Source organism: Chelon labrosus (genome assembly GCF_963514085.1).
Source record: "Chelon labrosus genome assembly, chromosome: 12".
Taxonomy (NCBI): Eukaryota; Metazoa; Chordata; class Actinopteri; order Mugiliformes; family Mugilidae; genus Chelon; species Chelon labrosus.
Genome location: NC_140345.1, coordinates 228207 through 251205, shown reverse-complemented (window position 1 = coordinate 251205; position 22999 = coordinate 228207). Strand labels below are relative to the sequence as shown.

General features: G+C 40.8%; 1 protein-coding gene across 1 annotated transcript in view; it reads left to right on the top strand.

Moving 5' to 3' along the window:
- Window positions 1-22999, top strand: part of LOC311496748 (thrombospondin type-1 domain-containing protein 7A-like) — a 443055-nt gene that overhangs the window by 277383 nt on the left and 142673 nt on the right. Inside the window, exons 17-18 of the mRNA XM_084556712.1 lie at window positions 11134-11287; window positions 12668-12809. Coding sequence (XP_084412838.1) covers window positions 11134-11287; window positions 12668-12809 — 296 coding nt within the window. The remainder of the gene's footprint in view (window positions 1-11133; window positions 11288-12667; window positions 12810-22999) is intronic.

Genomic DNA, 22999 nt, shown 5'->3' with positions numbered 1-22999 from the left:
GTAGTAGATACCGTAGACAGCCATGACATACATTTTAGAGTTAACGAGCTAACTAGCTTACCTTCGTATGGATTTCAGGATAACTCGCTTGCAAGTGTCGTTTCAAGTTTGTTGTGTTTTTACCGGCGATAGTAGGTCCACACGGTTTGCAAAGCGTCTTGTTTTCAGTAATGGTAAACTAGAAATGAGTCCATATATCTTGCCTCTGTTTTCTCCCCGGCTGTGACATATCGCGGTGTTAATAAAAAACTTTGAGTGCATGCATGATGACCCTTGTAGCAGTCTACCGACCATCAATGAGCGCCTTACCGCTCTCCAGAGTTTGTTCTGATTGGTTGTCTTTCCAAGTCGTCCAGCTTCACCATCTAAAGTCGTTCTGATTGGATTTCGTCCTTGTCAAATATTTTAGTCTCGTTTTTATTCGTTGATGAAAATGTCAATAACTTTCGTCATAGTTTTAGTCTTTGGGCATATTTTGTATTCGTTTTCGTCAGAGAAAAAAAGGTCGTTGACTAAAACTATGACGAAAATTTTTCGTCAACGAAATTAACACTGGCTCACACAAGCACACACCAGTGCCACGCACTGGGAGCAACTGGGGGTTCAGTGTCTTGCTCAAGTACACTTCGACATGTGGCACATTCCGGGGATCAAACCGCTAACCCTCTGGTTCGTGGACAACCCGCTCTACCTACTGAGCCACAGCCGCACATATGTTCTTGGGGGTGGAGATGTTGTTGTTGACGGAGATGTCATGGGGATAGGGGCTGGTTTATGGGTGCCGTTTGGTCTGGGCTGTGGAGGGTGGGGGAGGAGGCAGGAACACAGTCAAACCTATTGAAGAACAGGGGCCTCATGTACGAAGGTTGCGTGCGTAAAAAAACGTCCCGTACATACTTGTTCACGGAAAAGTTCAGATGTATCAAGAGTGAAATGTCCAGGATGACTTCCGGTGGCACGAGTGTGGGAATGGCTGCGTGAAAACTTTGCTCCGGACCGAACTGCTGCAAACCCCCACATAACACAGGAGAATACTCTTGCAAGAGCTTAATAATAAACAGTAATGTTGGGGGGAGACGAACGTGGCCCTAGTATGTCGTTGAGGAGCAAAAAAAAGGAAACTGACATGGAAAACGCGGGCGGGGGCGACGAGGCTATGCTAGGTGAGACGGCCTCATTAGCCTCCATACGTAAGGCTATAAGTGAAGCCATGGCTAATGCTACATCTGAGCTGGAGAATAATATCTCCAAACAGCTTTTAGATTTCCGGAGAAATATTCAAGATGATATTAAGAAACAACTGGGCGAAATGAGGTCAGAAATCAACCTGAAGATGGAGGAGACCGTGAACAAAATTGAAGTGGTGTCGCAGAGACTGGGGGAAGCCGAGCAACGGGTAGGAGAGGTGGAAACATTCAGTATGGAAGTCAACGAAACTTTGAACCAGATGCAGAAAGCTCAATTTCAACTGAAATCCAAACTGACGGAACTCGAGGGGCACTCCCGACGTAACAACATACGAATCTACGGCATAAAAGAAGGAGCCGAGGGCACCTCCATGATCCGCTTTGTGGAAAACCTCATTCAGACTGAATTGGGTGAGGGTACCGGCCCAAACGAACTTGGTATTGAGCGCGCACACAGAGCCCTCGGACCGAAATCAGCTGACAACGGACCCCCGAGATCAACGATTGTTAGATTCCTGAAATACACAACCAAAGAGAGAATTATCAGCGCGGCCTGGAAAAAAAACATTACGGTGGACGGGAACAGAGTGTTTTTTGACCACGACTACGCAGCAGCTGTTATGGATAAAAGGAGGGAATACCTGCCGATCAAAAAAGTGCTGAAAGAAAAGGGAATCAAGTTCCGCACACCGATGACCAAAATGCGTGTTTTCCTGGACTCGGGGACAGTCACATATGACAGCGCGGACCAAGCCGGAGATGACCTACGAGCAAAGGGGTTCCCGATCCCACCAAGGCCCGGGGGCGGACAGAGGGAGACGGCGCGGCCCCGCTTCAGCTGGGAACAGGTGAAACGTCCCCGGCGCGGAGACGGCAGGGAATACCAACAAAGGATCCGGGACAAGCTCCGCGGGTTTCAACCTGGGACCGAAACAGACGCCGAGGACTGTTAATAGATATCGACCCATCATAACGTCAGCCTACCTGACCTCCTGATGACGTTTCCATCCTTATTATTTGTCACTGAGTAGAGACGGTAGGCTGCACCTCTCAGTCTATTTGAATATACATAGATTTTTTGTTTACCCCACCCCCTCTTTTTTGAATGATGTGTGCACTTCTACACTGCTTTAAAATCATAAAGGGTTCAGTAATCGTGATTAAGTGTACTATTGAGCACACTTCCCTTCAATGCGAGTAGATGACCCACTGAATACCAGTCTGTTGATGCCAGTGGTATTGCTGGCTCGGTCCTACCTCACCCCTTAAAGGTTAACTTCACATTCAGTGTCCTTTATTATTCATTATTTACTTTATTACTTACTACAGGCCAAGACTTTTATAGTACTTTAATTTCAGAATATGGCAGTCGGTTGGTCGTGTTTGAATGACAGCCACCCACACAAATGACTTGAGGGGGCCCCGCAACTTAGCGGCTGTAACATCCCCCTACATAAGAGGTCCAGGAAAAACCTCTTCCGTGGAAGACCATTTCTTGTTCATTATCACGTTCTGTTGTTGTGATTGTTCTGTTTCTACTGTTCATGGCTGGTTGTTCTCAGGGGAAGTGAGCGAGTGTCTAGGTGAATGTTGGTTTATAGATGAGTAACAAAGAACTTAAGGTTATCACCCTAAATGTCAATGGTTTGTCCACTCCTGTCAAGCGAAGTAAAGTGATGTCCAAAATTAAAAGGGAAAAGGCACAAATTATATTCTGCCAAGAAACCCATCTAACAGATCAGGAACACGAAAAGATAAAGAAAATGGGTTTTAGACATACTTATTACTCATCCTTTAGAACAGGACGCAAGAGGGGCGTGGCTATTCTGATGCCTAATAAGGTTCATTTTGTACTCCAGTCAGAGATTAAAGACAAGGAGGGCAGGTTTATTATGGTGAAGGGCAAATTAGACGACAAGGACGTGACTCTATTGAATGTGTATGCGCCCCCAGGCAGCAATAAAACATTTTACAAAAAGATATTTGACTTAATCGCATTCCGGTCAGATGGAGTCTTAATCTGTGCAGGTGACTTTAACATAATTTTGAACCCAAAGTTGGACACAACTAATCAAAAAAGGAAATCCACCCCCATTGAAAGATGGATTAAAAAAAGAATTCTAGATATGGGACTGATAGATGTTTGGAGGGACCTCCACCACCAAGATAGACAATTTACTTTCTACTCAAACCGTCACAATGCATATTCAAGAATTGATTATCTATTTATGCATAACTCAGAGAGGCACAGGCTAAAGGAATGTGAGATAAACCAGAGAGATATATCAGATCATTCAGGTGTCCATTTAAAATTACATCTAGATGCTAGCCCTAAAATGACAACGTGGAGGTTAAATGTAAGCTTGTTAAATAACCCAGAGTTTAAAGAGAAAATAAAAAAAGAATTAAAAACATATTTGGATTATAATGATAATGGGAGTGTGAATCCAGTGATGTTGTGGGACGCCGCTAAAGCAGTCCTGCGGGGGAAAATTATATCAGAATCCGCATTTATGAAAAAAATGAAAACTCAGAAACTCTTAGACCTACGGAAACAGCTATCAGAACTGGAACAACAACACATTAAGAGTAAGGATCCACAATTACTCACACAGATGAGACCACTCAAACAAGAAATAGACAAGATTTACTGCGACGAAATAGAGAAAAATCTCCGATTTACAAAACAGAGATACTACGAGGCAGGCTCCAAAGCATCCAAGCTGCTAGCCTGGAGGCTGCGAAAACAGCAATTAGAAAATACAGTCTACAAGATTAGGGATCCCACCACCAAAGCGGTTACATGTAAACTAGAAGGCATACGGAAAGCATTTGAGAAATTTTACCAAACCCTGTATACCCAACCCACACCGTATGACCTGGATAAAGTAGAGGAGTTCCTGTGCCAACTGGACCTTCCCTCCCTGGGGAGGTTGCAAAACGAAAATTTAATAAAGGAAATAACTATTGAAGAAATTGATAAGGCGATCTCCTCCCTAAAATCCTCCAAGTCTCCAGGGACAGATGGATTTCCAGGAGAATGGTATAAATCGCTGAGGGAACAATTAATACCAATACTACATAAAAGCTTTAATTACACCTTGAAGGAAGGAGTCCTCCCTCCATCCTGGAGGGAGGCAATCATTTCAGTGATTCCAAAAGAGGGTAAGGATCCGAAGGAATGCGGATCCTACAGACCTGTCAGTGTCCTAAACCAAGATTATAAATTATACGCAACCATCTTAACCAAAAGGATGGAGGAAGTCATACCTTCTCTGATTGATGAAGATCAAACCGGGTTTATCAAAGGTAGACAAACCCAAGACAATATACGGAGGTCCCTTCACATTATTGAACATATAAAAAAGGATAAAATCAGAGCTATCTTACTGAGTCTGGACGCAGAGAAAGCATTTGATTCGGTGGGGTGGGGATTTCTTTATACAGTCATGGAAAAATTTGGCTTTCATGAGAAATTTATTAAAGGTATTAAAACACTATATACATCCCCAATAGCCAGAATTAAGGTAAACGGGAGCCTGTCAGGAACTATCTACCTGCACCGCGGCTGTCGCCAGGGCTGCCCAGCCAGCCCAGTGCTCTTCAATCTTTTTATTGAACCCCTTGCCCAAGCTGTAAGACAGAGTCCCGACCTGGAGGGCATTACAATAAAAGACACAGAACACAAAATATGTCTTTATGCGGATGACGTCCTGGTCAGCCTAAAGAATCCAGAGTCAGGGTTACCAAGATTAATGGATCTCTTGCAGATGTACGGAAACCTGTCAGGCTACACCCTTAATGTTAGTAAAACACAAGCATTGACGTTTAATTTTGTGCCATCATCAGCCCTTATAAATGAGTATAAGTTCAACTGGGATTCTACTTCTATTAAATACCTGGGTGTTAAACTAACAAAGGACTTAACACAGTTATTTCTGGAAAATTATGTAGGTATTAACTCCCAGATAAAGGAGGATTTAGACAGATGGGCTCTCCTGCCTCTAGAACTTGGTAGCAGAATTTTGACAATAAAGACTAACATTTTACCCAGATTACTTTATTTGTTCCAGTCCTTACCCATTTGTGTCCCTGATAGTCAATTTAGAGAATGGGACAAGATGATATCCCGCTTTATCTGGAATGGCAAAGCCCCCAGGGTGAGATATAAAACTTTACAGCTGCCAAAGTGTAAGGGGGGGATGGGCTTACCAAGGCTTAAAGATTACTATTTAGCAGCACAGGTGAGACCACTGTTGCTCTGGTGTAATATAGGCTATTTTGCAAAATGGAAAGAGGTGGAGGTGTCTCTGTTAGATAGACCTATACAGAGCTTATTAGGGAGCCCAACGTTGGCTAAACAATATGATATCCAGAGCCAGTGGGTTAAATTTTCTATAGAACTCTGGTTCAGCCTGGTGAAACAGCTTAACATCCAGAAAGAAATTCGAATTTTAATGTGGCCAACCCACGACCCAGACTTCAAACCAGGTATGAGTGATGGAGGCTTCATTCAATGGGCCAGAAAAGGACTCTCCACACTGTGTTTGCTGATTGAAAACCAGGATTTCATGGACTTCAAATCCATTTCAGACAGATATGGCCTTGCTCGGCAGGATTTCTATAGGTATCTTCAACTCAGACACTACTTTGATAAGGACATTAAAGGCCTCATACAGGACAACATATCAAGTATTACTAAAATGTTTATCAAAGCCTATAATGCAAAACTGTCCAGGAAGATCATTGGAGAACTATACGGACATATAGTTGAACTAAGAGGCCACTCAACAAACTATATTAAGGCGAAATGGGAAAAAGAATTGGAAATTGTGATTACTTCTGAAGACTGGACAAATATAATTGATACACAAATCACCACTACAGCCTCACAGCGATGGAGAGATTTCTCCTGGAAAAATTGTATGAGATTCTTTATAACTCCAAAGCAAAGGTCTAAACAAATAGGACTGCAATCAACATGTTGGAGAGGATGTGGACACAGCGAGACGGATCATACACACATATTCTGGAGCTGCCCGATTCTTAAATCATTCTGGGAAGGGGTCGAGGGCATAACTAGAGAGGTCTTGCAGTATAATTTTAATTTTACTTGTTTATCATTCTATCTGGGTAATATTAACATTGCACTACCAAGGAGAGACAGATACCTCTTAAAAATCTTCATGGCAGCGAGTAAAAAGGCCATAACAAGGAGATGGCTCAATACTGAACCTCCCACGGTTAACCAGTGGAAAGCCATAATTAAAGAGATCCAAACTATGGAACTATTGACTTTTAGTCTTAGATTACAGAGAGACAAAGGTGAAGTCCTCTGGGAAAAATGGAACACCTATATTACAAAGGGCAGTGATAACCTACTTTAATGCTCTCTATATTTTGGTTAAGAGAAGCAATAACCATATTGCTGTAACTAGTGGCGATCAGCTCGCAACCCCACTGTTCTCTCATGTCTTGTTGTTATGATTGTGCACATGTGTTAATGTGCAATTATGTATGTGAGATTATGCCTACAATTATGTTGTCTGGTGCATGGGCATATGTGTACATATCTATTATTTTTTATTTTATTATTATTATTATTTTCATTTTTCCTCCTTTATTTACATGTTCATTGTATTATTTACTGTCAAAAACTCAGAAAAAAATAAAGTTTTAAAAAAAAGAGTGAAATGTCCAGGACCTTGTACCTGCCTACGCCAATGTCATGGCTGGCGTACGCTGATTGTGACTGTGCCGGTCGACCCTGAGCAGAGCCATGCCAGCCGTGTGGGACGGAATTATCCGCATGTCAGCCAGGTATATCAAATTCCCATACAATGAATCTGAACAGGTCAACATTAAAGTGCGATTTGCAGCGAGAACCGGTTTTCTGAATGCAATCATTTATATAAAAGCGCCATCACATGATGAATTTGTAAATGTCAACAGGAAAAATTTTCATTCGATCAATATACAGATCATATGTGATGCTCAAATGCAGTTAACCAACATTGTGGCGCGTGGAGGACAGCGTGCCAAGGAGTACATTTTTGTGTTTGTCATTATCGCGATGACGTGTGAGAACTCCCTCGGGATGTAGTACGGCCACGTGCTAACAGCTAGCAGCTCAATGTCTTCTTTTGCCTTCCTGTCCGCTCTCATGATCTGAAATCCATCCAATGAGACGTGCGAATCCGGTATCAGTTCGTTCAGCCACGTCTCTGTGAAGCACATGATGCTACACTGCCAATACTCCCTTTGCAGCCTGGTTAGCGCCATCAGCTCCTCCATCTTATTGGGGAGAGATCTCATGTTCCCCATAATAACAGACAGTATGCATGGTTTATACTGACTGTTCTTCTCCCGGCACTTCACACCAGCTCTGCAGCCCTGTCTCCTTCTCCTTAATTCCACGGGGATCTCCGGTCGTTGTCCTGGGAGCACCCTCGTGTTGCACAGTGCTAACAGCTGATCCCGGGTGTAAACAATGGAGCCCTGGCTGAAGGGGTCTCCGGATGCCGTATTTCACAAACAAAGAAGTAAAAATGCACATATTCCAAACCTCGCCTGATGTACATCCATAAGATTAAAAGTCCGACTGAGGTTGGCGACAAAAATGACACGAGACAGCACGAAAATACACAAAAACACGGAGAAAACAATAAAAAATAAAAAAAAACCTTACTCTGCACCGGTAATTACAACATCGCCATATTGGTAGGAAAGCGCGCTTTTCGAATTACTATTTGGTTGACAACTGTGAGCAACTAACTAACTTGTCCTCGTACAAGTTACAACCAAAAATGGCTGAGCTGTTGTGCCCCAGGATGCCAGAATAGTCGGGGACAAGCAAAGGGGAAATTGTTTTATAGGATTCCCAAAAATCCTGCAAGAAACAGGCACGAGAAAATGGAGCTCTGGGATAACTCAAGAAATGGATTTCACTTGTCACTTGTGTAGTGATCACTTAATATCAGGTACAGAATCCAGCGTTTTCCAAGTGTAATGTCTTGTTTATTTGGCATGTCCAACATATTTCTTTTCAAAAAGGCAGGTTAGGCTAATGTTTATAACATGGATTACAAAGGGGTGTTGCTCATTCAGCACTAAGATTACTCACAATGAGAAAGAAATTCAGGATTAAAGAGTTACTTGTTATTGTAGTTATTCATTTTTCCTCAGAGTTTTCCTGTCAATATGGCGGTGTCAACAAAAAAAGTACAGTAACGTGACGCCCAGAGCTCTATTCGGCACAATTTGGACATTTTCACACTTGCAGGGGTCTGCTCACTTTTGTTGCCAGTGGTTTAGACAATAATGGCTGCGTATTGAGTCATTTTAAGGGGACAGCAAATTTACACTGTCATACGAGCTGTAGACTGACTACTTTACATTGTATCAAAGTGTCATATCTTCAATGTTGTCCCGTTAAAAGATATAATGAAATATTGACATAAATGTAAATATTCACTTTTGATTTTGGAGATACTGTACACTCATACGGCAAAACATCTGGTACCCTTGTGAAAACAAATGCATTCTACTATAACACTCCTGCACTAAATGTTAACTTAATGACTATTCTAATGTTCAGTTTATTTTAACAGTGTTTCAGAGGTGGTAATTCAACTGGATAATCATTTTTGAGAATGTAGTTTGTAATGCTGTTAAAAGGGATTGAATTAAACACTAAAGTGTTGCTTTGACTAAAATGTGGTTGTCAAAATAATAGAAACATATGTTCATACAATACAATGTAATTTAATAGTACTACAAACCACACCCTCTCAAATAAAACCACAGTCAAATCAACAGCTAAATCAGATTTTTTTTGCTGAAGTTGAGATTAAGAACTGTTCAGCTTTTTTCAGCATTTTTAATTGAATATGGCTTTTTACTTAATTTATGCTTTATAGATGAACAACTGAGTTTGTTAATTAATAATTAGCTCTTTTACTGTATTTGCATTTTTAAAGAAACGTAACCTGTTTACACATTTTGGAAAAACATCTATTTTCCATATTTTCCATTTTGGAAATTTTTAATTGACTGTGCTCATCAGTGTAATATGGTTCAGCATACTCCGAAATTGCTGAAATTATGTTATGCACACGTGAAGATCTAAACTGAGACTAGACCAGACTCTTACATTAAGACTGTAATTTAAAGATTGTCCGTGTTATACATTATAGAGCTTTAATATGGGATTCAAACACATTCTGATAGACAAGATGTCAACCTACACAGCCCTGGTAATGATCAAGTTGACACATTTACTTGATTGTCTGAACATCAGCCACCCAAGTACTGAACCATGAACAGAGTCTTAGCTGACTCGCTGATCTTTAAAGCAAGTGAAATTATCTCTCAAAATAATGACAGTCCTGCCTCAACTTTATCTAGTGTGCTGGGCTATAAAATGCTGTAATTTTTCAGTATGGTGATTTGTGAAGTTTATGCTCTTTATCTGTTGTAATATACACTATATTACCAAAAGTATTCGCTCACCTGCCTTTACTCATTCTATGAACTGAAGTGCCATCCCATTCCTAACTCATAGAATTCAATATGATGTCGGTCCACCTTTTGCAGCTATTACAGCTTCAACTCTTCTGGGAAGACTGTCCACAAGGTTGAGGAGAGTGTTTATAGGAATTTTTGACCATTCTTCCAAAAGCGCATTGGTGAGGTCACACACTGATGTTGGTCGAGAAGGCCTGGCTCTCAGTCTCCGCTCTAATTCATCCCAAAGGTGTTCTATCGGGTTCAGGTCAGGACTCTGTGCAGGCCAGTCAAGTTCATCCACACCAGACTCTGTCATCCACGTCTTTATGGACCTTGCTTTGTGCACTGGTGCACAGTCATGTTGGAAGAGGAAGGGGCCCGCTCCAAACTGTTCCCACAAGGTTGGGAGCATGGAATTGTCCAAAATGTTTTGGTATCCTGAAGCATTCAATGTTCCTTTCACTGGAACTAAGGGGCCATGCCCAGCTCCTGAAAAACAACCCCATACCATAATTCCTCCTCCACCAAATTTCACAGTTGGCACAATGCAATCTGAAATGTACCGTTCTCCTGGCAACCTCCAAACCCAGACTCGTCCATCAGATTGCCAGATGGTAAAGCGTGATTCATCACTCCAGAGAACGCGTCTCCACTGCTCTAGAGGCCAGTGGCGGCGTGCTTTACACCATTGCATCCGACGCCTTGCATTGCACTTGGTGATGTGTGGCTTGGCTGCAGCTGCTCGGCCATGGAAACCCATTCCATGAGGCTCTCTGCGTACTGTACTTGGGCTAATCTGAAGGTCACATGAAGTTTGTAGCTCTGTAGCAATTGACTGTGCAGAAAGTCAGCGACCTCTTTGCACTATGCGCTTCAGCATCCGCTGACCCCTCTCCGTCACTTTACGTGGCCTACCACTTCGTGGCTGAGTTGCTGTTTTTCCCAAACGCTTCCATTTTGTTATAATAGAGCTGACAGTTGACTGTGGAATATTTAGGAGCGAGGAAATTTCACGACTGGATTTGTTGCACAAGTGGCATCCTATGACAGTTCCACGCTGGAATTCACTGAGCTCCTGAGAGCGGCCCATTCTTTCACAAATGTCTTGTTTCACAGTCTGCATGCCTGAGTGCTTGAATTTATACACCTGGGGCCAGGCCAAGTGATTAGAACACCTGATTCTGATCATTTGAATGGGTGAGCGAATACTTTTGGTAATATAGTGTATCTGTTCGCTAAAATACTGTAAAGATGGATGGATTTAAATTATTTTTTTCTCATAAAATATTTTTATGGCCTCTCTTACCCTGAAGGGTCCATTCCACAATGTGAGAAATGTTCTTTATGTACCTGTCAAGTCCATGTCCAGTTAAAACATTTAGAGTGTCAGTTACCAAAATACAGTCAAACACTGTGTTTTTCTTGTCCATTCCCACAGGTGCATGCTCAACACCATAGATGGCCCATCTGAGTCGGTGGAGGACTACTTGTGTGACCCAGAGGAGATGCCTCTGGGGGCCAGGGAGAGCCGGCTACCGTGCCCAGAGGATTGTGTCCTCAACGACTGGGGCCCCTGGAGCCCCTGCAGCCTGGTGAGAGCTGAAACCCGTACTAGAAAGCAGTAATTCAGCTGTCTGGCACAGAGTAGATAGGAGAACGACAGACTTTTGTGAAGCCCACACAGATTTATCTTGATATCCTTTTCTTGTCATAAATATTTTCTCTGAGGCTGAAGGAATTCAAAGCATTGCTGAACTGTATTATTGTGAGTTGTATCTGAATCTTTGTCAATAGGTTATTTTTCGACCACCAATAAGGAATAAGAAAGATAAACAAACCTGGGAGTGGGAGAGGGAGAAAAATGGCTTATATATCACCTAAATTACACTACACTCTCTGTGCATACTGCAGGGAAGAAAGAGGATTTATGACAAAGACTTACCTGCATATATTTCAGCAGTAATGTTAAAAATATTATCCCTCATTTGTGACCATCGTGTGTTAGACAGCTGTTATAGATATATGGTGTCAAATTATTATTAGTATTTTCTGAATGAATAAGATACTACATCCATGCCCCCAGAAATTTACTTCATAAACATTAATTTCATTTTAATATTTAATTTCCCTTTATATCATAACGTGATACCTTCTCTAACTAATTTTAATACAAGCTGCCTTTTCAAATAGTTTTAGGAAACAGTGACCCCTTTTCATCCATGGGCCACAGCACATACACAATCTTTGTTCCTTCTTTTGCAAATTCTTGTAAGGTGTCAGAGGATCCTGTTCAGCTCCTCTGCCCCTGACATCTCTGATTCATGATAAAAAAAAGGCCTTAACTGGTATGGTTTCACCCTGGATATTGTTAACTATACCCTATTCTCTCCCAAAGTCCTTAACGCACCGACTTCCCACAATTCCAATCTTGACATGGAGTCTGCAGTGGCACCAGACATTTTTATTCATCATGCCAGCAATTGAGATATTGAAAAGCCTGCTATTTTCTGCTCCAACTCTGTTCTCCTCAAGCAGGGACCATATAGAATCTGGTAGTCCATATAGAATCTATCCGTCCATTGCAGCAGTTTATCTATTTCAGCTCTTGTGTCATACAAAATAAAATTCAAATAAACAAAATTAAATTCCACTTATTGGGATGGAGGTGAGTGGAATTTTAATTATTTTATTTAGCTTCAGTCCAAAGACGTCTCCCTGGGCTTGCTTTTGTGTATGTCTTAGGATTGTTAGGATATTTTAAATGAATTGTGGTCCAGTAATATGTGAAATAAGTTAGAAACAGGCTTAATTTTCAGTAAACATAGACACCATTGCTGCAGGAACTCTACTGTTTAATTCTAGGTCAGGGCTATGTCTGGATTCAGTTATTATCTCTCACATGCAACATGAATCGCTTATTCAATTATGTATTCTAAAGTCTCCAGCTTTTTAATGGGAAGTCTGTTTTCCAGCCCTGTACCAGAACAAACAGCCGAGTGCGGACGGCGTACACCCTTCGATCCCCCAGCGTGGGAAGACAGTGTCCAGAGACGACCGATCAGGAGCCATGCGGCCTGAACCTCAACTGTTTCAACTATTTCTACAACATCACAGGTAAAAATGTTGAAGAACTGAAAATGTTGCACAGTCTTCAGGTGGACAGGAGTGACTGAGCCATGTTTCCTCCTCTGTGTTTTCATTGACTGATGTTAGATGTTTCTGGTTTTTAGACTGCTGCCATAGGTGAGTCAAGCTGAAAATTTCTCATAAACAACTGAGTCACTGATTCAAAAACAACCCTTCAAGTTGACTCATCATTTTTTTTCCATTTATTTTCACCAGTTTTATCACTTTGTGTTTCTTTGGGTAAAGACAGTTGCAGAACTTGCAGGGTTTCTGCATACAATCACCAGATTATCAAAACAGATTAATAAAATGAGCTGAAATAACATCTGCAACAACTTAAAACGATTTCCAAGGTCAGTTTAACTCAATTTATAAAATTTAAACAAGACTGCTCAGTCTGTGTAATTCTCAGAACAGAGAAAAAGGTGCAAATGATTCACTGGGATATCGTATGAGTTTTTTTTGCACTTTGCGATGTGGTGGGCAACTTTGTACTGAAAGCCTCCCCCACAGTTGCTTCTGCATGGACCCCTTTATGATCATCTTGCTTGCGATCATCTAGTTATTATTCTAATTTTTATTTGCCTTATTATTCTGCTTAGCTAAAAGTGTCTCCCCAGGACAAACTGCGAAAACCGGGTGCATATATAGGGGGTGCTACTGGTGATGTGTAAATATTTGACTCCCATCTCCTACTTAGTTGGCAGACCCAGCTTTCCCCTAGTCACACTTAACCTCCTGTCAGGTCTTTTCCCACCTGCTTTAGCTTATGACTCCCTCTAGTGGCAGACTGAAGTGATGGCAGACTGCATACAAGCCCAACAAATTTCGTTGCTTCCGACTCGCCTGACTCTCATTCACTTGTCAGCCAAAATATTCCTCCAAAGACACTTTGCCTCCTTTCAGGCCATGTCCAATCCGCTTATGCCTCTGCGTCCAGCTTGGGGACGACTTCACCATGGCATGAACCCCTTCATGATCGGTTGCGATGATCTAGTTATTATTATTAGGGGTCCATGCAACAAAGTTGCAGGATCCCTATTGATTTTGTTGCGATTTTTAGATTTTGTTGCAATTTTTATTATTCTTCGACCTATTATTCTGCTTACCTAAAAGTGTCTGCCCAGGATGAACTGCAAGGATGAAAGACATCAAACCTGGTAACTTGGTAGAAGTCCTAGCTTTTCACTTTGCCAAGGTGTCGATGCACATGCCTACAGCTAGGTGGCACTATAATAAGCCAATTTACATTTTGGCTCATATCTCAAGAAGATATATGAGCCATCTCATAATGTGATATCATAACGTGAAAGGGGCAAAGTTGGAATGGGAAGAAAAACTCGACTTACTCAGACTAAAACCATGGTGACAGACAAAATGGAGAAACCGCTAGCTAACCGTGAAATGGAAGGAGATGTTGGCTATGAAAAAAACACACCTCGCGGGAAGTGAGATGGTAATGGCTTGGATCTAGAAATTATCAGCAAGGAGGAAAAAAGACGTGAAAAAAGACTTAAACAAAATATACACCAATAACTTACTAAAGTTACCACTGAATAGCAGCTACAGAGAGATCAATCAGCCTCAAGATCGATGAAGCTATCAAAGCTCTTATTATCTCACTGAAAGAACAAAAAGGTCTTCAGGATAAGTTAACTGATTTGGAGTCCAGATCGAGGAGAAATAATATCCGTATCTACAGAGTCACAGATGGAGAAGAGGGTGTCTGCAGTCAAGTTTGTTCAAGACCTGCTCAAACATGAACATCACCTACGGGAGGATTTTAATTTCCAAATTCCTGAAATCATTACTAATGAGAGAGTTCTGAGAGAGGTATGGAGAAAGAAAATACAACTGGCAAACAGAGTCCTGTCATTTGATCCTGACTACGCATCAGAGGTTGTTCAAAAGAGAAAGGAGTACAACACTGCCAAAAAACTCTTGAAGGAGTAAGGTGTCCGGTTTCAGACACCAGGATGCGCAGAAGAGGTGAAGGAGGAATTGAAGAGGCGTGGACTCGTAGAGAAGACACTGTCACCGACGACCGCGGGGACACACACATCACACAACGATGAAGTGACAGCACAAGCAGGGATCCCGGATGATCTACACATTAGCAGCGGCACGAGCCAAGGAGAAGCTGCAAGAGTTCCAAAGATTCTTTGATTAAGAACAGAGAATACTGGTAGGAATGTTCTCTTATGGCCTGTGTTTTTAGTTGTCAGAATAATGATTAACCTGGTATTCCTATGCTAAAAGAAAACCGACTATCGGAGGTCTGGGTTACTTAATTTTCTTTTTCAAAGTTCTAACGTTGGACTCATTTAGAATGACGAAAGCCCTCACTGTAGCTCCTAGTGTCATTACTAAGTTAGGGTTTTCCCTAGATCCACCAACGGGATCAGACTGATTGAGAACAGAAAGATCCTCAATTGTTTGGAAGTTCATCTGTTTTACTTACTCTGTTCTATGCCACTGTTCTGGCAATGTTAGTGGGGCTACCAGTGTTTTCTTTTGTCTTTATTTTCATAAGTGATGCAATGTCACAACGTGAGAATAGCGTCCTTAAATGTGAATGGCTTAAACAATCCAATTAAAAGAGGAAAAGTCTTGGCAAAAATGAGAAAAAAAAAAATGATATACTTACATGAAACATGTCTACCTCAGCAGAAACGCGACAAACTGAGGAAGTTTGGATTTAAAAATGCCTTTTTAGCTCATTTAAGAAACATCCAAAGAGAGTAGTCGCCATATTAATTTCCAACTCTGTCATTTATTTCTTTAATGACTTAAAAACTGACAAAGTAGGGAGATATGTAATAGTAAAAGGGAAACTGGACAATAATGTAGTTACTCTGGTCAATGTCTATGTGCCACCTAATTCAGACCGAGCATTTTTGAAATTACTGTTTGAGACCATAGCCTTGGAAAATGAAGGAATTCTAATATGTGCAGGGGATTTCAAAATGATTTTGAATGCTAAACTGGACACAACTAACAACAAGAGAAGTAGGACTCATCTGTCGAAACTTGACAGCACTTCTCTAACTGAACTGGGGATATTTGATGTTTGGAGAGACCTCCATCCGCTAGAGAGGCTCTACACACTTTATTCTGCTCCACACTCAGTGTATTCCAGAATAGACTATTTTTTTATGAACACAATAGGAAAACAGGAGTAATGATTTGTCTAACCACAGTATATCCGTCTAAATAGGAGAAATAAAAATACACGATGGAGATTAAATGTGGGTATATTGAATAACCGGATAACACAAGAGGAGGTCAAGAAAGAGATTAAACGCTGCATAGAGGAGAACAGGGTCAGCCCTGTGGATTCTACCATACTGTGGGACACGGTTAAAGCTGTAATGAGAGGGAGGTTAAAGGTGCAGTAGGCAGGATTGCGAAGATCCAGGACTTAGCCAAAAAATTTGAACATCAACAAATTCCCAGTCCCTCCCCACTTTCCGCTAAAGCCCAAAACGGTCTCCCAAGCCCCTCCCCCCACAAGGGAGAGCTGTGCACGATAGAGCGCGTGCATATTGGCCCTGGAATACTGTGCACGAGCAGAGAACCGAGAGAGAGCGAGTAAACAAACTAGCATGGAACACACCGACGTAACAACAACAAAATAGTTGTTATAATACCCTTCGTTATTGCTAAATAATTTGACCTAAAGTACAACGATACAGTCGTTATACTTTAGGTCAAAATATTTAGCAATAGTCAACTTTAGGACAAAACCAAGGTTAGGATGTTTCTTTTTTTTTTTAATACTTTATTTACAGTTTTTAACTTTCCACAACAATTAAACCCCAAAAACAAAAAAACAAAAAAACAAAAAAAACGAAAACAACAGGGGGCTACCAGACAGTTGTAAATTTACATAAACAGACTTGCAGTAGTAATAGTAATAGTAATGCAGTAGTTAGAGTAAAGCAAGTACCATATGAAAAGGCATCACACCTGACACTGGGCCAGGAAGGGTCCCCAGATTCTCTCAAATCTGTTCCGTTCATTAGGTTTGTGCAGGCGCAGTCTTTCCATTTGAATAACCGTTAACATCTCATTGAGCCAATGAGCAAAGGTGGGTGGAGTGGTAGACTTCCAGGTTAAAAGAATAAGTTTCTTAGCCACTACCATCCCTAGTTGCAGTGCGACCTGGGTGTCGTGAGGAAAATCAGAAGTCTCGGCAGAGCATCCAAGAATGGCTAGGTCATGATTAGGCTGAATAACTCTGGAATAGGCTTTAGACAAGTGCTCAAATATAGCTGACCAAAACTCCTGCAACTTAGGACAGAACCAGAAAAGATGCGCTAGTGAACCCTCAGCAATATGACACTTATCACATACAGGGGACACAGATGGGAAAATACGATTTAGCTTTGTTTTCGAGTAGTGCAATCTGTGCAACACCTTGTACTGAATTAACCTGTAACGTGAGTTAATAGAGCAACAGTGGACCCGAGACAGTGCCTCCTCCCAAAGCTCTGCCGATATGTCAGAGCTCAAGTCCGTGGCCCAAGCTTCCCTAATACAATCGGAGGAAACTGAATTGGTAAAAGAACCCACAAATTTTGATATTAACTGCTTGGAGTCCGGAGGGAGCAGGAGGGTCTCAAGGAAAGGATGGGTGATGGACGTAGAATCGAGATGTGGCCAATTCTCCCTGACATAGTGTCTGACTTGGAGGTAGCGAAAAAAGTGAGAATTTGGAAGACTGAATTTGTTGCTTAGCTGAGTAAATGATGCCAATTGGCTGTTAATGTACAGATCTGAAAATGTACTAATACCCCTTTCTCTCCAGACTGCAAACACCCCATCCGACCGGGCAGGCAAGAACGTATGATTATGACATATGGGTGCATGTATGGAGACACTGAGAACCCGGCAAGCTGCCTTTATCTGATTTAAGATTCTCAAGGAGTTCTTCACGGTGAAATTTTGAATTAATTTAGCTACTGGGGCAGAGTCAGAAAACAAAAGAGCAGGAAGTGAGGACATTTTAACTGCAGCAGCTTCCAGCTGTAACCACAAAGGGCTCTCCCCAACCTCAACACTTCCACCTTTCCAGTAGGTAAGAGCCCTGGAGTTGGCTGCCCAGTAGTAGTGTTTAAAAACAGGCAGTCCCAGACCACCCTTTTTGGATGGTTTTTGAAGGTGAGCCTTGGATATCCTGTGAGATTTGTAACCCCACACAAAGGGCAATATGATAGAGTCAAGCTTCTTGAAGAAAGATGCATTTAAGTATATGGGCAGGTTCTGGAAAAGGTACAGAAACCTGGGTAGGCTCACCATTTTGATTGCATTTACCCGACCGATCATAGATAGGGGCAGTGTTCTCCAAGACTCAATAGTTGTTTTGAGTTTTTCTAAAGATTCTGTAAAGTTAAACTTGAAGAGATGCCTGGGGCTTCTCGTCAGTTGAAGTACTAAATAGGTGAAAGACTCCTTCATCACTCTAAAAGGCAAATTTGTCAGAAAGTCATCAGTAAGTTGGTCTGTTAAGGGCATGAACTCACTCTTTCTCCAGTTTATGGTATAGCCAGAGATGCTCCCGAAGGAATTTATATATTCTAATAGGACGGGGATAGAGACCACCGGGTCAGCTAGACAGACAAGGAGGTCGTCCGCATACAGAGTCACACGGGTCTCTGTGCCACTTGTCCTAATACCTTTAATGTATGGATGTCCTCTAATACCAATAGCCAGGGGCTCCAGTGCTATATTGAACAGCAGGGGCGACAATGGGTCCCCCTGGCGAACGCCACGATGCAGGGTGAACGGACCGGATCTGTCCCCATTCGTCAGAATGGAAGATTTTGGGTTGCTATATAATATTTTGATCCACTCTATAAAAGTGGCGCCGAATCCAAATTTCTTAAGTGTTGCAAATAGATAAGGCCACTCTATCATATCAAACGCCTTATGAGCATCTAAGGACAATATGGCCGCCCTGTCATCTTTGCCATAATCTGCATACATAATATTAAGGATTTTGCGGACATTACAGAAGGAATACCTGCCCGGAATAAATCCTGTCTGGTCCACGTGAATGATACTTGCTATTTTTTTACCGAGCCGGTTTGCTAGAACTTTTGTAATTATCTTCAAATCGTAATTTAGTAGGGCAATAGGCCTATAGCTACCCGGATCTGTTTCATCCTTGTCCTTTTTTAATAAAACACAAATATTTGCTTCACCGAGAGAGGATGGAAGCCGTTTGTTTTTAAACGTGTCCCGGATCATCCTCAACAGAGAGGGTGAAAGGACCTCATGAAAGGCTTTGTAAAACTCTGGTCCAAACCCATCCGGACCCGCCGCTTTGCCAGTGGGGAATGCTCTGATGGCATCCTGCAGCTCAGAATGTGAGAAATCTGAGTCCAGACTCTCCCTGAAAGCCACATCCATTTTTGGAAAGTGGAGCGATTCAAAAAACTGATCGAAATCCTCCTGCACTGTAAACCCGGATAAGTTGAGTTTACTTAAAAAATTTTAGGAAACTGGTTGCCCTAAAAAAAATTAAGTAATGTTTGATGAAAACTTAAGTGAATTTAACTTAAAAAAATGAGTGGATGGCATTGTTACTTTGAGTTCAATACACTTAATACCAAGTTTGTTCAACTTAAAATCACAAGTAATATCAATTGCTTTGCCCCTCTATTCCACTGTTAATTTAAAGTTAAGTGCACTAACCTCCAAGATGATTAAACTTAAAAACATTAGTAAAAGCAATTGCTTTGCATATTTATTCCACTTATAACTTTAAGCTGAATACACTATACTCCAAGTTGATTTACCTTAAAAATTCCTTTGCCCAATTAATCCACTTTCTGAAAAGTAAAATAAAATCTGTTTAATAAAAAAAAAAAAAAACTATACAGATTAAATTAAGAAAATAAAAAGCAAAACCACAGGAGTACATTATTGTCTACATGTTTTATTAAACTTGTCTTTATCACGTTATCAAACAAAATAGGTTTGCGATCAAAAAAATCAAATAGGACTCCTGTGAATCAGGATGGCATTAAACTACAAAATCAATGCCAATGCTATACAACATAGGTAGCAATAGGAATTAAACTAGATCAGCGCTAATAACAAATCACACACCAATCAGGATGATATCAAACACCAAAATCAGTGGCAATGCATAAAAAAACTTGCATATCAAACAGGTTCCACAGTAAACATGGTATTTTTAAAGTGCAACATTACAGATAACCAAGCACTCAGATTCAGAGGTGTGGTATAAGTATTCAGACCCCTGTTTTAAACACATAGTTGATTCTTCAAAGAATTTTGGGTTTCAGCTCACCTCTGCCCAGGTTTAGCATGACCTATTGAATAAAGTGGAGGGTGCTTTTCATGCACTTGGGGTAATCCAAGTGCAAGGCACAAATCAGTCCAAAAAGGACACAGAAAGCCTGTGGCAGGTTGGCCAACTCCTCCACTACCACACTCCCTTCCAAGATGATGCTCACTCTGGATGGGACGAGTTGAGGATGTTCGTCAATGCAGACGATTCCCACTGGAGTTTCACTGTACACGTCCTTGTCAGTTGCATCCTAACAGAAAAAGAAACAGACAAAGAGAGGACATTGTAATGTCAATAATGGTGTATTGACCACAGAAATTAAGAAAGGACAACAACAATTTTAAATCACCATAATTTGTTCAGTACATTACAAGAGCTGTTTGAAAACCTGTGTGCTGAAATGGTTTTGTAGCTCAGAAGAGATGGAGAGCTTTTTCAGTCCCAGTCAAGCTGAAAAGTTGTGTCAAAACTATTTCCAGTACAGATGCAATTGTTGCAGTTGATACAAATTTAATCTCAAAAAGTAAGAACTTATGTAAGGGTTTTTCATAGTTCTCAGCAAAATAAAAAGAGGGGTCCTTCCCTGTGGCCCCATCTCACACTAGCTGATGTCAATTTCACAGAAATAAAGACAAAGGTGAAAGTTCAAGTTGTTGTACAATGTTAATTTGTAATTTAGAGTAGGTAGTAGTGATTTAATTTTTTTAGTAAATTAATATCAGATGGTTGTGTTGTGAATCAATAATGCAGATATTCAAAACAAATTCAGTTACTTACCAAGCAGGTTTTGAAGAACGCAGAGGGGTCATCCCCCAAGACGACTGGCAGTCCCTGAAGACAAAGGCACCTGATGTCTGTTGGCTCAGTGGTCTGGAAGATAGTGGACATAACTAAGTACACTCATACTGTATATGGTTAAATAGGTACCAGAAAATCGATTTAAATCACAAAATCACACAAACACTGATAGGCTACAGTAAATATCTACCCGTGTAGAGTAAAATAGATTAGTAAGTTATTTATTTGCATAAACCATGATATCAATAATATCAAGTTAAAAAATATTTTTGTGATTTAGGTATTGTAGAGTCTACTAGTAGAATACAACAAGAAGTATGGGATAAAATCACTGATAAAGCTTAAAAAGTGTTTCTGGATAGTTGATAACAACATGAAATATCACCAGAAACGGCTAACCATGTCTTTTTGAATGTTTTGATTATTAAAATATAAAAAATCTTCTTTGTAGCATCCACTAAGTTGAAAAATGACCTCGAGAATATCGAACCTTCCTACACTACTTGAATGCAGCGGGAATTTAAGAGGCATGGTTATGTCCAAAACTTAAAAATTCCATCCCATTTAACTTAAAGTTACTCATTCATGACATTACTTTCAAATGTAAGTATATTCTACTTCAAATTAGTAGACTCCGCTTAAATTTGATAGTTACACAATAAAACTTAAATTATCTATGTACGTTGAAATTGATTGTTTGAGTAGAAATGAAATCCGGGCTAACAGTGTGTGTAGCTGTTGATTTAGAAGTGTAAATTTCTGAGTAAAATTCTTTAAAACGTTCATTGATGCCTTTTAAATCTGTAAGCAACTGTCCAGATTTAGATTTTATTTTATATATGGCTCGTTTTGCTTGTTCTCCCTTCAACTGCCTTGCCAGTAGCTTTTGTGGCTTGTCGCCAAGCTCAAAGTGCCTCCGTTTAAGTTTCAAAAGTAAGTTTCCTATTTGGTCTCCTAGAATGGTATTATACTCGTACTTTAATTTCTGAATTGTATTGTAATCTGATTGGAGTAGTGAGTTTCGATAGACCTGTTCAGCAGTTTGTAGCTCTTTTTCAATCTCCTCCAGTCTGCCTCGCTTAGCCCTTTTCAGTGTTGCTTCATAAGAAATAATTTGCCCTCTAATATAGACTTTGAGAGTTTCCCAGAGTATTGTGTCGCTCAACTCCCCATTATCATTGGTCTCAAGGAACTGTGATACGTGCGTAGTGATGTATGTTTTAAAAGCCTGGTCCTCAAGGAGATTGGGATTAAAACGCCAACTATAGACTTGTCTAGGGGAGCACAATTTAAGAACAAGATTAACAGGACTGTGATCAGATATTATTATGTTGTGATATTTAGTGTGGTTAATGTTAGAAATTAATCTGGAGTCGACTAGAAAATAATCGATCCGTGTGTATGATCTGTGTACATGTGAGTAAAAAGAGTAATCCCGGTCAGATGGGTGCTGCAATCTCCAAATATCCACCACCTTTTTTGTTTTCATCAAATTGTTAATGGTTTGTACAGTAAGAATATTAGGTGGGGGGGCAGAAGACAGCCTATCCAAATATGGGTCTAGGTAGCAATTAAAATCGCCCCCTGTCACTATGTGACTTGAATCATCGTCCGGGATCAGATCAAACACCTTTCGGAAAAAAGCCGGGTCATCCGTGCTCGGCCCATAGATATTCACTAGCGTAATAGGGAATTAATTGATATGGCCAGTTACAATTAAGAATCTGCCGTTTGGGTCAGCTATAGATGATTGAAATCGAAAAGGCACAGTCTTCTGGAAGAGAATAGCAACGCCCCGGGCCTTTGATGTGAAAGGTGACTGATAGACCTGTGAGATCCAATTAGCCCTGAGTTTCCTGTGCTGAGTAGCTTTAACATGAGTTTCTTGTAAAAATATAATGTCAGATTTCAGTGATTTCAAATGTGAAAAAACCTTGCCTCGTTTAACTGGGTGACCTAAACCACGTACATTCCAAGAGACCAGGGACATGAAATCCAGAACATTATTCATATGTGGTACCTTTTGCATTAGAGCAAAATACAAACTTAACATTCAGTC